The sequence below is a fragment of the Falco biarmicus genome, chromosome 3 (genome assembly GCF_023638135.1).
Source record: "Falco biarmicus isolate bFalBia1 chromosome 3, bFalBia1.pri, whole genome shotgun sequence".
Taxonomy (NCBI): Eukaryota; Metazoa; Chordata; class Aves; order Falconiformes; family Falconidae; genus Falco; species Falco biarmicus.
The window spans coordinates 4,588,861-4,602,650 of record NC_079290.1 but is presented as its reverse complement, the minus strand read 5'-3'; the positions used below and the strand labels follow the sequence as shown (position 1 = coordinate 4,602,650).

At 45.4% G+C, this 13,790-nt stretch overlaps 1 protein-coding gene across 1 annotated transcript in view; it reads left to right on the top strand.

The window, feature by feature from the left end:
- Positions 1-571: 571 nt before the first annotated feature.
- Positions 572-13,790, top strand: part of KCNK9 (potassium two pore domain channel subfamily K member 9) — an 84,643-nt gene continuing 71,424 nt past the window's right edge. The window contains exon 1 of the mRNA XM_056333221.1: positions 572-1,277. Coding sequence (XP_056189196.1) covers positions 692-1,277 — 586 coding nt within the window. The 5' untranslated portion in view covers positions 572-691. The remainder of the gene's footprint in view (positions 1,278-13,790) is intronic.

Sequence of the window (13,790 nt, the reverse complement as noted above, 5' to 3'; positions counted from 1 at the left end):
CCAGGGCCACGCCGGCGGCTCGGCGCCCCCGCCTCCCGCCGGAGCGGCGGCGCGGCCCGCCGTGCCCGGGGATGCTGCCCCCAACTCCCCGCCCGCCGCCTGACACCGCCGCCGCCGCCGCCGCCCTCGCCGCGCCGGACGCCGCTCCGCTGCTCGCGCCGCGGCCACCTGCAGCAGCCCGGCTCCCCGCCGCCCGCCTCGCACCGCGGCGGAAGGAATAGAGCGCCCAGCCCGTCCCGACCCGCCCGGCCGCCGCTCCCCCAGGCAGCCGGGGCCGGGGCGGGTCGGGCCCCCCCCGCGGGCCGCCCCCGACGGCCGGGACCCGGGCGCCCGCCGCCACCTCGCCCCCCTGCGCGGCTCCCCCCTCCCCCCGCGGATGGGCGCGCTGCCGCCGCCCGGCCCCCCCCGGCTCCGCCGCGCCGCCTGAAGAAACTTGGGACGGCGGCGGCTTCCGCCTCCCCGCCGCGCCCCGCCCGGGCTGTGGGGGACCCTTCCCCGCGCCGCCGCGGCAACTTCGCGGGGGGACCCGCCCGCCACAGGACTCCGGCCGGGGCCGCCGGCCCGTCCCCCCGCCACAGGACTCCGGCCGGGGCCGCCGGCCCCTCGGCGGGGCACCGCCCAGCGCCCCCTTCCCGCGGCGGGGACCCCCTGCCCCTGGCCTCGGTGCTGGGGAGGAGCGGGGGTGCCCTGGATGGCCCTGCGCACTGGGACGGCTTGGTTTGGGCAGGTCCTGCGCAGAGTTTCCAGGCTCCAGGGCACCTGGTCCCGGCGCTCCAGCAGCCTCCTGTGCCTCTCCTCCTCCCAGGAGCCCGAGCAGGCGGGCGGAGAGCGGCCGCCGCCGCAGCACAAGCTGCCCCGGAGCAGCGGCAGCGGCGGCGGCGGGCGCCGCCACCCCCCCCGGCAGCTGCCCCCCTGCTGCGGCTGCTGCGGCCTGTCGGATCCCCGGGCGGCCAGGGGGGGACATGGTCCCCTCACTCGCCCCTTGCTGGCGGCCATGAAGAGGCAGAACGTGCGGACCCTGTCCCTCATCATCTGCACGTTCACCTACCTGCTGGTCGGGGCTGCCGTCTTTGATGCCCTGGAGTCCGACAACGAGATGCGGGAGGAGGAGAAACTCAAAGCCGAGGAGATCCGGCTCAAGGGAAAGTACAACATCACCAGCGAGGACTACCGGCAGCTGGAGTTGGTGATCATGCAGTCTGAGCCGCACCGGGCCGGCGTCCAGTGGAAATTCGCCGGCTCTTTCTACTTTGCCATCACGGTCATCACGACCATTGGTGAGTGTCTCACCTCGGGGAGGCCCTCTGAGGTCAGGGCCGGGGCTGGGGCAAAAGCCCCCCTGGCTGGGAGAAAGGGAGAGGGGCAGGGGGCCGGTAGCATGCAAAGGGTTAAGTGCCGGTTGAATTTTTTTTTGCTTCCCTCCTGCGTTATGTAATTCATTGCTCTTCATCAGCACTTGTTGGACTTGGGGTGTCCCACACCTCTTCCCCCGGAGATGGACACTTCGTCCCCTGGGTGGGACTGGAGAGGAGAGGGGCTGTCCTGGCTGGGGGGACTGGTGCTGGCCAGGGGGCCACCATCAAGCTGTGGCTTGGGTGGCAGTGAGGAGGGGGGGAAGAGGCAGGTTGACACTCTCCTGGGGTTGCCCTCAGGAACAAGGAGACCCTGTTGCCATGCTCCTCCTTGCACCTTTCCTGAAGAGACATGAAGAAAACTTAGAAGGCAGCTGGATGACGATGGGGACGATGAGGGCATGGGAACAGGATCAGCTGGGAAAGCCCTTGATGCAGCCGAGTGTAACCCTGCTTTTGCAAACTTTGTTTTGGTGTTGGCAAGGGCTGTGGTGCGTTCCCACAGCTGTGGTCCCATTGCTGGGCCTCTCCCGGGCATTCCCAACGTGTTCCTGAAGTTTTTATTGCAGCTGGAGTGTCTGATGTGCCAACAGGTCACAATCTGTGTCTCCTCTTTGTGGGCATGCGGTCTGACAGGTAAAATGATGTCCGCTGTCACATCCGTGCTGCCCAGCTTCCCAGAAACACCATTGCCCAGGATGGTCGAGGGATAGTTGGTGGACACAGCCACAGGCTGTCACTGCGTACTTCTCTGCTCCCTGCAGCTGAAGTGGAGCGTTTCATATAAAGTTTGCTTCCCTGCTCTAAAAAATAAATACCACAATAACTAGAGGCTGCAGAGTGCGCACGGAACTGTGCTACAACTCTGGCTTTGGCTTGATGAGCAGGTTTGTTCTTTCTGGTTTTGTATTCATTAAAGGTGGATTTACTGAGGCTGTTGGTAATGTGCTTCTCCCAGCACTTCTAGATGTTCCCCCCCCTAACATCTGGGGAGATCCAAAAAGACCTCTGTAGCTCAGTGACTGTTTGATAGTGCTTTATATCGGACAGGACACGAAAGACTAGCTCTCTGTCTAATCCAGAAGGACTCAATCTTTTTACCATTTAGGGCTCGTTACAATAAATTTGCACATTGCCACCTGAAGATACTGACAGTTTTCAGCAGAACGTGCTGTCTGCTGCCCTTTGAGCAGCGACTACTTAGGTTTGTATTTGACTATATTATACCTGGGGCAGTACCAAATTTCCTTTGAAAGACCATCTGACAGTATAGAGCCTGTTTGCCCTCACAAAGATAAGGTTTCTAAGGGGTAATTTCCTCTTCTGTTCTTAGATGTATTTATATAAAATGCATGTATTAATAGGCTACAGAATATAAAGTAGCATGTAACTTTGGCCGATGATTTAGATTTCCTGATGTTCATTACCATGTCAGAACTCTCTTTCCCCTTTTGGTCACTGATTCTCCCTTCCTTGATCTGTCTCTTGTCATTTATTTGTGCAACAGTGAATACTGGACTGTCGTACCCCTCTGGATTAGCACAGGGCTTCCATGCACATGCCTCATAGGTCCCGATACTCCTGCTAAGAGGGAGCTGCAATACTTTCTGCATTCCTAAGCTTGGTTGGTGACAGGTAGAAAAGGCTGCTTTTATGGTAGCTCCTGTTTTCTTCGTATTTTACCTAGAAACAAGTGCAACTTGCTTGTGAAGCTTTAGCGTTTTCTCCTGCAAAGAGCTGGGATTTGTTTAGGAAGCTTGGAGCAGCTCAACGTGCAGCAGATAGCGGGCATTTCTGTAGGCAGAGGCACTTTGGGATGTCAGAATTGTTTAAATTTAGAACGTGTATAGCAATGGGGAGCCACTGGGAGAAAGAGTGATAATAAAGAATGGCACAGAAAGACAGACATTATTTAACGATTGTTCATTTAGGAAACTCAGCTCCAGGAGGATATGTGATCCGTCTTTCCAAAGTTTATTAATAGTTACTCTCTGCATCTTGCCAAACGCACTTCTATTTTGTGTATCATCTCTTTGGTACTAAAGTAGCTTCGTGGTGTTATCTGATATACTGGTAGTCTGTAAAAGCGAGCATGGAAGGTTTTTCTTTACTTTCTTATTTATCCTAAAATGATTTGGTTCACAGAGGGGACCTTCCATGTTTTAAGTTCTCAGGAAAATAAGAGATTATGTTTCTTGCACAGGGCAGTGATCTAAAATGTTCATATTCATCTTTTGTGGTGGTTCTTATTTTTAATCTGACTGCACGCACGCTGTCACACACATTTCCTTCTCCCTCTGAAACCTTCCAGGCAGACTCCAAGCAGCCCATGCGGTGGCATATGCTTTGGTGAACGGGCTGTAGTCAGTAGGTGCTCCAGCAAAAGTGCATCTAACTAACCATCGCAGGGCTGATTTTTACAAGAGAGTGAATAAATACCTTCATTGCCTGCTGTGGAGTTACAGCTACCTCCACAGCTCTTCGGAGAAGCCCCACAGGAGCCAGCAGCCCGCAAAGTCTGGCAGTATGCATATGATAGGTGACTAATTTATGTGGAACTTAATTGTTCTTCTCGATTTTGCCGTGCTAGCAACGTGTCTGAAGCGATTACCTCTTCGCCGTGGTGATTCGAAATACCATGCCTGCCTTTCATTTGATCAAGGGCGCTTATCGCCTCCCGGGGAGGGGGGTGGGGGTGTAGTCCGGCAGGCGGTGGGGGCGGGGCGGGCCGGGGCGGGCCGTGGTGCTGAAGGGACAGCGCCGCCCGCCGCCTCCGCGCCCCCTCCCCCGCGGCGGCAGCCTCCGCAGCGGGCTGCTGCGGGAGAGCCCGGGGGGGTGGTGGGGGTGGTGGGGGTGGGGGTGTGTGTGGGAACTGGAAGGTCCTCTAATCCATAGCATTTGGCTTTTATTAGAGGGCGGTAGGGGGTTGTTGCTCATTTGCCAAGCCCAGCACCAAACAAAGAAGCGAGGGCCGAGCAAGTAAATGGAAAAAGTGTTTTTTCCACTTGGGACACAACATTGTTTTCTGCTCCACAGGTGCAATGTTGGTGTTTGGATTGTTCGGGGTTTTTTCCCCTTTTTTTTTTTTTTTTTTCCCCCCCAACAACAAAAAATCAACCATGGCAGGTGCTACAGCATCACTCTGCTCTTAAAAATCCATTAGCAAAAGAAAAATACCCAGCTTTCACAAAGTTTTTGCCATGTTCTAATTCTGTGAAAGTTTTAGGTGGTCAAAAAGAACTAATAAGCTGTTCTTGGCTCTCACCAGTTGCTGAGTTCATTTTGGGATTGTTCTCACTTCAGAGTTACCTAGTATAATTTCCTATCCATTTCCAGTTACACAGCCGTTTCCAGTTACACAGCCAAAATGATGACAGAGTGATTTAATCAAGTTCTTCATCCAGCTACTTGTCTTCTGTGAGATACACTGTAAAATAGGTCACAGAGTTCATCAAAAGGCTGGATACCATGACTGAAAACACCAGCTTTTGAAAACAAAAGTTAACTTAACTCCTAGGATTCCTAGTAAGTTTTAATGCCCATTTCTACAGGTTTATAAGAGTGAGTAAACTGCTTCTAAGTAAGCAGGTGTCAACACTGTCAAAATGTGTTACTGGTATGGATATCGCTCCATCATTTAGGCCTTAAAGGGTGATAGTCATACTTGATTTAACACCACTGAGCTCGAGTAAACACTGAATATTTCTGGAGGCTTGTGCAGAATGTAAAGAACTAAAAGCTGTTTATGTCACCCTAAAATGAACTGAAACAACAAACAGATTGAGGATTTTTTTATTTTTTTTTTCCTGAGAAGCGACTGTAAGGGGAGCAAAATTAAGACAGTGTGTGCTCTGAATTGCTAGTCACTTTTTCTAGCTTTTAGACCTTTGTTTTTGGATTCAAATGTACTGCAAGCAGTGACTGAACTATGCTGGTCAGCACAGACGAAAGAATATGGTGCAATACCTGTAGTGGTGATGGAATATCAACTATTGACAGTTGTTTGGTTACAGAACAGCTAAACACTCATGAGCTGTCTACATGCAGATGAGAAGATTGCGTGCTTCTGGCAGATGTTGACCTGACAGGGATTCTGAATCTTCATTAATGAACTAAGCAAACACATGGTTAAATCCATTTCAGGACAGTAGTTAAGTCTCTATATCCCCCTCTGCATCACTTTACCCTTCCATAAAATGGGTATAAAAATACCAGGCTGGTAGTGTTGCAGTCTGTAATATGGGTTGGAAAAAGACATGTTTTCATGTGTGAATTATTTTGTCAGTATTGCTCCTTTAAGACCAGCCTCTGGTGTTTTGAGTCCGCTCTTGGTTTTTGATGGATAGTAATATTTAAAGACAGTCCACTGAAAAGCTTTGAGTAGGGAATCATGACAGATGAACAATTTGCAATGGAAAGAAATAAAAGAAAAGAAGAAAACAAGACATGAAAAGAGAAAGAGAGAGAATCAAGACACCAATGCTTCAGTCACTTAACTGCTGCATTCGTGACTTGCCCAGACCATGAAGGTCATATCTCATGTAAAAAAACCCAAATGAGCACGGAGTCAATTAAAGGTACTCTAATTAATAAACTCAGGTGAAAGTAGAGTGAAAGATTTTCTGGTGATATGAATGCTTGTAGATGGTAATAAATCTATTCATTCACACCATCTGAAGCTTCAGTGAAGAATACTGGATGATCAGGACTTGCATATCTGTTGGGGGTATCTCCCAGGCAAGGATGAGGTCAGCTTCAGTGAGCCGCATGAAGATGAATTGTGCATAGGATTTTGCTCCCTTGCATTGCTAAAATATTCTACAAGACCTTTTCACACTACATTCTTTGTCTCATGGAGATTAAAAAAAAAAAAATAAAGTATCCAAAATAGTGTTCTGCTAACGCAGAGGGGACTTTGTGGCCACTTTGCTCACATGTTCGTAGAAACGGTTCTTGAGTTCTTGAAAACTGGTTTCGCAATGATACCTCAAATTCCTGCCAGAGGCACATTAGCAAAAGCTTTTTAAAAATCACTGATAAGCGAGGCAAAAATACAGCTCAGACTGATGCTGAACTGCAGCTTCTCACTGTATGGCTTACTGGTAGTGCAAATGCAATATCCAGTAAAAGTCTGAAAAACAGTTTTGGGGAAGTGTCAAGAAACCTCTAACCACTCAGCTGGGTAATGGTGTCAGCAGATTTCCTTAGTGTGACCAGGCTTGAGAAATTAGTGTCTTGTAGTTTTTTAGGATTTGGTGCTTTTTCACTTCCTCCTAACTATTCATAAGTTATTTCTTTAACTAGAAGTGAGTGACATTTAGATAGGCATGAGGAAACTCTTTCCAGCTGTCAGGGTGGTTGCATGCTGGAAGATACTGCCTAAGGAGCCTGTGCAATCTCCACTGTTGGAGGGTTTTAAAAAGAGTTTAGACAAAAATCAGTCAGGAATGATTGCGTTATAGCTGGTTTTGCCTTTGGGGAGGAAGATGGACTGGTTGACCTCTTGAAGTCTTTATCAGCCATATGTTCTATGATTTTCTGAATCTTCCTTTTTCCACGTTTTGAGCTGTAATAGTTCCTGGGCTAGCTTGTTTTTTCTTGAGAAAGAAAACCAAAGATCTTTGAAATTTCATTTTCTCTGCTATATGCACTTTGTTTATTTATTATTGTTCTATGCAGTAAAACCATTTATGTACGTTGGCAAGTGTCAGCATAGAAATATCTGTGTTTACCCACTGACAAGGCTAAACATTAGAGGTGTGGGTGAGTCTTTTGGGGAAGAAGTTAACTGAAGAAGAAAATGATCCTACTGATACCGAGGATGGCAAGCAGAAATTAACAGGGCAGAACTGGGAGGGAGAGGAGATGTTCTAGAATAAGGGTAAGGGAAGAAGTTTAGCTGTTAGCTTCAACTATAAAGAATAAAAATCTCTTTGTGTTCTGTGGCAACAGCATCAAAACTATGAGGCTTGATCTAAAGATCTATGGAGTAACGGAGTTTGCCTTTTGGACACCATGGGTTTTGGGACACACACTGCTGGTCTGGATCAAAGCAAGGACCAGAATGCTGTTGTCTTCCCTTGAAAGCAATCTGAGTTGAGGTGCTTAGTTCCTTCAATGCTGGAGCATATTCCTTCATAAATGCTGAAAGCCATGCTGATGGCTTCGAGCTGGAGTTCCACAGCACTTTATATTCAGAATGCTCTACTGACATTAGGTGATTCATCTTCACAACACCACTGTGTAAAAATTACCCTCAATTTAGAGACAAAAAGATAAAATGGCTTTCTGAAGATTCAGGTTGGGAACTATTTCTAATTGCCAAACAACTCACTTCTCTCTCTTGCAGACCACATGGCATTAGTTTATAGCCAGATTAAATAGTGAAGACGAATCAAAGGCAGACATCCATAATGAATTCAAGGTGATACTAGCAAACTCCTGCAGTTTAGGTCTTCTGAAATACAGTAATAGCAGAACCTGGAGTTTTATTACGTGAAGCACCATAGACAGTTCTGGGTAATTATCTCTGTTATTACTATGTGTCTTCTGTCAAAGGCCCTTTAGGTTTTTAGTTACCCAGTTTCTATGGATTTTAATGAAGATCCTTGGCTAGATCCAGATAAAGACTGCATGAAATATCCCCATCCCCTGTAACAGATGCTGGCAAGGATTCTTGCTGGTGAAGCAGAACTAATCAGTAAGAGTCCTTGTGGCATCTAAGTTGAACTAAGAGTTTATTGTGGACTTGCAACAAATGTTTCGTGTGTGTAGCAGCCTATACCGCTCATTTTGGCTTGTGGGTATTTTTGAGTAAAGCCATGGACTACTTCCGAAATTTCACATACATAGGTTGCTGAGATGCAAATTAATTTGAATTCATTACCTTCTCTGCATTATAGTCTATGGAATCTACTGACTTCGAGTTAAAATGTATGGGTAGAGTCCTTCTCCCAGGTTACCCATACCCTACCAGGTGTCTGTGACTTGAGTAGCTACAGCTAACATTGGTATTGGTGGTGTTGTAGTAACGGCAGTTTCTTTGATTAAAGGGAGTGGGTCTAAGAGTTAAGAATTTTAGACACCCCCACCCCCCAAATATTTACAACAAATCTGTTGTAAATAATGGAGAGAATATTAAGAGTCACAGTAGTTTTGGATGAGGCCATAATTTGACATGAATTCTATAACACAAGGAGCTATATTTTGTAACAGACCAACTCCTGGAAATGTATCTGAAATAGCAGTTTTCAGATTTCATTTTTTTTTATATAATGAAGCAAACAGAGTTTGTGGAGCTAAAATGTACATTGCCTTTGGCAATTATACTGATTTTTATTTTGTTAATCGAAAGTGAAACATTTAACTACATGCCTACTGCATACCTTAAACGTTTAGCACAGAAACACCTTGAGGAAGAATGTTGATGCTTTTTGTTCCATTTATTTGTTTTGGTGGTATGTTGTTTTTTTTTTAATGTATTTTGCTTTCATTCATTGCTGCCAGACAGTTAACAACCTCTTCTGAGCCAACCTCTTCTGATCCACTGGGACACCTTTCCTTTGGTTTTAGAGTGTAACACACACTTAACTTCTTTTCTATTTCGGGGAAGAACCTCCTAAGTGTTTTAGCAGTTTTTTGTTTGTTTGGTTGGGTTTTTTTTTCTTTTTAAGGAGTTAAGTCACCTTTTGTTTTCAATATATGGCCAATTGTCACAAGAGGCTTATGCAATCATTAGTTGGTTAAAGGGTTCAGTATCCTTCTTGACTGCTTTCATTATGGAGACAATTAGGGCATGTCAGTGAAAGACATACCTCTATTAAGGATTCATGTGTTTGTTACTTACTAGGATGATTAGGAGGGAATAGACTGTATTGTTCTTTCAATTCCATGCACCAGCAAGAAAGAAGAGCTTCAGAGAAAAGCAGGCGAGTGGTGGGGTTAAAAGGTATCTGATGGGAAGATGATTGTCTCCTTGCTCTCCCATCGAAGAAGATTGCTCCCTTTGCTAGCTGCATGAGCCTTCTCAGACAGGAAAATTTCACAGAGAGCTTTAGGGCACAGATTGATGAATGAAACCTGCAGCAGCTCTCTCTAATTGTATAGTGCAGGAGATTAGCTGCGAGGAAATGTTCGTAGTCTCCCAATTTAGGGATATTCTTGACATGTTGAAGGGACCGTAGAAATAAAAGAGTTCTGCTCCCAAGGCAATTGGCACTGTCAGTAATTTCCAATGCATGCTACTATTAACTCATTACAGAGGTGTTTTGGGTGCAGATGGAATATTTTATTTCTTCCACCCTCTTTTCTTTTGATGTCCTCTAGAGAGGATGTCCTCCTCCTATGTTTAAACCATCACAGACCATTGCTATGGCAACCGTACCAGAAATTAACCGTTGTAACAAACCTGTGACCACGTGGAGCTTTGAGTTGTCACTTTGCTGCATTTCACACCCGTCTGGAACTTTTTAGGACCAGACACAGTAGGAAAAGATGTTGAATACTCTTGTTTCAAAGGTTTAGGCCTCTGTTACTTGAACTGATGAACAGTTGCTGTTAGCTGTTAAGTTTGGACTGTATGGTGAAACAGATCTGACTTCGCTCAGTGAAAATAGTGTATTGGCAGTAATAATCTTTAAAAATCTGCAGTTTGGTCCTTTAGATAACTTTGCTCTGGAAACTAGGGAACCTGCAATAAAATGATCTCCAGCAGCAGAAAGGATGTGGAGCCCTGACCATAAGGCTCTGCATACAGACTGAGTCATATAAGACACTGCATCTGGAATGTTTAGAAGCTGTTCATGAAATAAAGACAGTTGAACTTGCCATTACAATCTTGCAGCAGAGAAACACCTCATACTTGCAGAGGTGACTTGAAGTCTCAGTGCTCCCCCACAGTTTTTCTGGTCTTTGGAAACTTCTTGGGCTTCCAGAGAGACCAGAGTTTCAGAAGAGTTCCCTACATTATAATGCATATAGTATTTTCTGCTGAGGACTGGAAATGGTAGAAGGATGCCCTTTCGGCATTATTCAGGATTGTCACCTATACTAGACTGTCAAAAAACCCGAATTGCCCTAGACTGCCAAAGAGGAAAAAAACATATTTTGGGATGTTAAAGTGCAGGGATCAATGTTTGGGGAGTGAGAGTCTCTCCCAACATTTGAAGGGATCTGCCCACCATTGCTCTGCCACATCCTCCATAAAAGTCCCTGATGTATAATTTGTATGCTCCTGGACACCAAATATGTGTTATCATTGCAGTCTCCCCCCACCCCCAGTATTACTTAGGTGTGTTAGAGATAAGATAAAGCTACTTATAGGCAGCTGATAGTTAAAACAATGACACTGGATCTGTGCCATCAGAAGCACCTGGAAATCCCAGTGATTTGAGCTGAATTCTTCAGTTGACCTTTCAACTGATACATTAGGAATTCAGTGATCTTCTCAAACTCTCTCCTTCAGAGTTTCTCCTGCCCTTGCTGTTTCATGTGGGAATGAACATCCCAAGAACAGGAAGGAGATGGTAGTTCTTCAGTCATGATGCCCTATCAGCTTTTGCATTCTTTTCTGGTAATGTTCTCTGACAAACAAATGATCATTCAGTCGTTTGACAGCAAAGGCTTAAGCTCATGACTTGCTCTTAAAACACATCCTGCCTAGTAGTAAAAGGCCTGCTATTTAAAGGGTGCTTTTCAAAACAATTAGACTTTAGTAGCAATGTGTTTGCCTTAACGGGTGCACTCTGCCAGTCAGAGGAAACACCTTAAGCTGATACCTACTAACATAGGCCAACAGAGGCAAATTAGCAGTGTTGTAAGTCAGTTCATGAATGTACTGCACATCCAAGAGGTTTATTTTAATGCTTGAGAAGCACTAGGTATGATTCAGAATGTCTTCATTTTTGTTTTCTTCCCAAATATCCACCCTCAATTATGTTTTCGTTTAGAAGCCTTCCTACCACTGCTTGTGATATCTTAATCTGTATGGGTTGCATTCAGCTCTGGTTTGACTTGTTGGACGGACACCAGAGATAAGTTTTCATAAAGCCTCAACCTTACTTCATTGCTGTTGTGTGATGTTTGAAGTCAGACCTTATGACTGTAGGCAGGTCAGCTGCTGGCATTTTGGTATGACACAGGTTTCTTTTGAAAGGTTTCAAGAGGTTTTTCTTTTGTCAAGATGGGCCACAGTAAAGGCTGGTGGTACTGAAGAAGTAGATGCATGGGATGCAAGCTTGGCTCCGAGCATCCTAGCAATAGGTATCACAGTGGAAGTTGCTGGCTGTTGAGCATATGTGGTCCTGATTTGGATGACTAGCTGAAACCTGACTGCAGGTTGAGTGACGAGCAGTTAAAAAAATATTTCCATATCTCTTTGAAAAGAATCCAGCCTGGGGAGCTTTTCAAATCTGATCAAAACCATGGTCTGTTCCTGAAGAACTTGAGTAGGTACAGTGAATAAGAAAAGCTGTTAAACATCGGCAAGGAAGCATTACAGTGGCCACAGAGAGAGAAAAAAAATATCTTTCTAGCAATGATACCAGTGAAACACTGAAATACATTGCCTGGGGAGGGTGTGGGCTCTTCTTTGCTGGTCTTGAAGAACAGGATAGACAAGCATCTGCCAAGAATGACCAATGCTTACCGTCCTGCCTTGCGGCAAGGTATGGACTAGCCTCCTCCTGCCTTATTTTTAATGGTTCTGTACACAGACAGGCTGTTTGAAGTTTGTCTTGGATCTTGCTTGGGAACTATTTAAGTTTATCTTGTCCTTTTTTGCTGAAGGTTCCTGCTTCCCTGAGGGATTATCAGTGCATCCTACTATTTTGTCTCCAGCTGAATATCTGGATAAGAATCAAACCTCTTCTTTAAGCAGCAACTGTTCACTGTCAGCAATGTCACCAGCTTTTTATGGCTGCTGTTTGAACAGCTCTACCAGTGGCTGTTGCAGGGAAAAACAAACATGCTGCCTATCTTTAAAAAAGGGACAGGAGAGAACATGGGGAGTTAGTTAATGCTCAGTCAACCTAAATTTGATACTCTGAAAGATATTTGACCAAGCTGTTAAACAATCAGTGTGGAAGTACCTAGGGGATAAGAAGGGACAAGCTGGAACAAATACAGATTTTTCTTGAGTAACTCAAGCTGGACTTCTCTGGTTTTTTTTTTTCTTTTTGGTTTTTTGTTGTTGTTTTTCAATAGGTAGCTGATAGTGAGGGAGCATTAGGTTGTGGCATTTATTGCATATGTGGCATTATAATGCCATTTAGTTCTCGTAATTACAGTAGAAAAACATAGACTGGATTGAATTGCCACAGGTAGGTGGAAGGTCTGGATACACACACACACTGTGGACTAGAGGTTGCACTGTGGCTGGACTTGTCTATGTGCATGTGTTGGACTATGTGCACATGTGAAAAGCACATACACTTTTATGTGCATAGTGCACAGTGCACATATGTGCAGGTGGTTGTAAATGGGACAGAAAAAACAAACCCCGTTGTGTCCTGCTAAATCTGCCACCAGATAATTTCACAACAGCATAAAAAAATGCAAAAATATTTATCATTAGTTTTCTGTCAAATTGGATGGACATAACATGTACAGTCTTACAAGGGTCTGTCTTGTGGTTGGTACTATTCAATTTTCCCATTAATGGCTTGGCTGATAGAACAGAGAGTACACATATTACTTGTGAGAGGGCTGGCTAGCACTTTGGAGGGCGGGAGAAGAATACAAAATGATTTTGTTAAATTGGAGAAATGGTCTGAAATCAATATGATGAAATTGAATAAAGACAAGTGCAAAGTATTACACTGCAGAAGGAAACATCAAATGCACACATAGAAAAATGATATGAACTAACTAGATGCAAGTACTGCAACATCATGCTGATAAAGTGGACTGCAGTCTAAATAGGAGTCTGTGGTGTGAGACATTCAAAACCAGCAAGCATTGGATGGAAGTCAGAGAAGGCAGCTATTCTGTTTGGTTGGTATTGGTAAGGCTTCAACATGAAAACTGGGTTCAGTTTTGGGCACACAGTGTGTTGAGAAGAAGAGAAAAATCAAAATGCTCGGAGAAGACTTGACTTGTATTCAGTGTGAAGTGGACAGAGATTGTTTAGTCTGGAAAAGAAATATACGAAGGGAGTCTTCAATAAGTGAAAGGTTGTTGTAAAGAGGACAATAAGTTTTTCCTACTTATATACACAAGGTTTACTCTTCAGCACAGCAGATTGCTGTTCATTGTTCATTGCAGTTCATTGTCAGCTGTGAAAACAGCTGTAACATGATCTGTAAGGAACCTCCAAATTGCCAGTAGTAGGATATTTATCTGAATGGGTTTAACAGTTGTCCAACACACATGAACTTGCTATACTTCAGCCTGCCTCAGCTCTGAACGGATTAGGTTACCCATTGAGGTCCATGCAAGCCA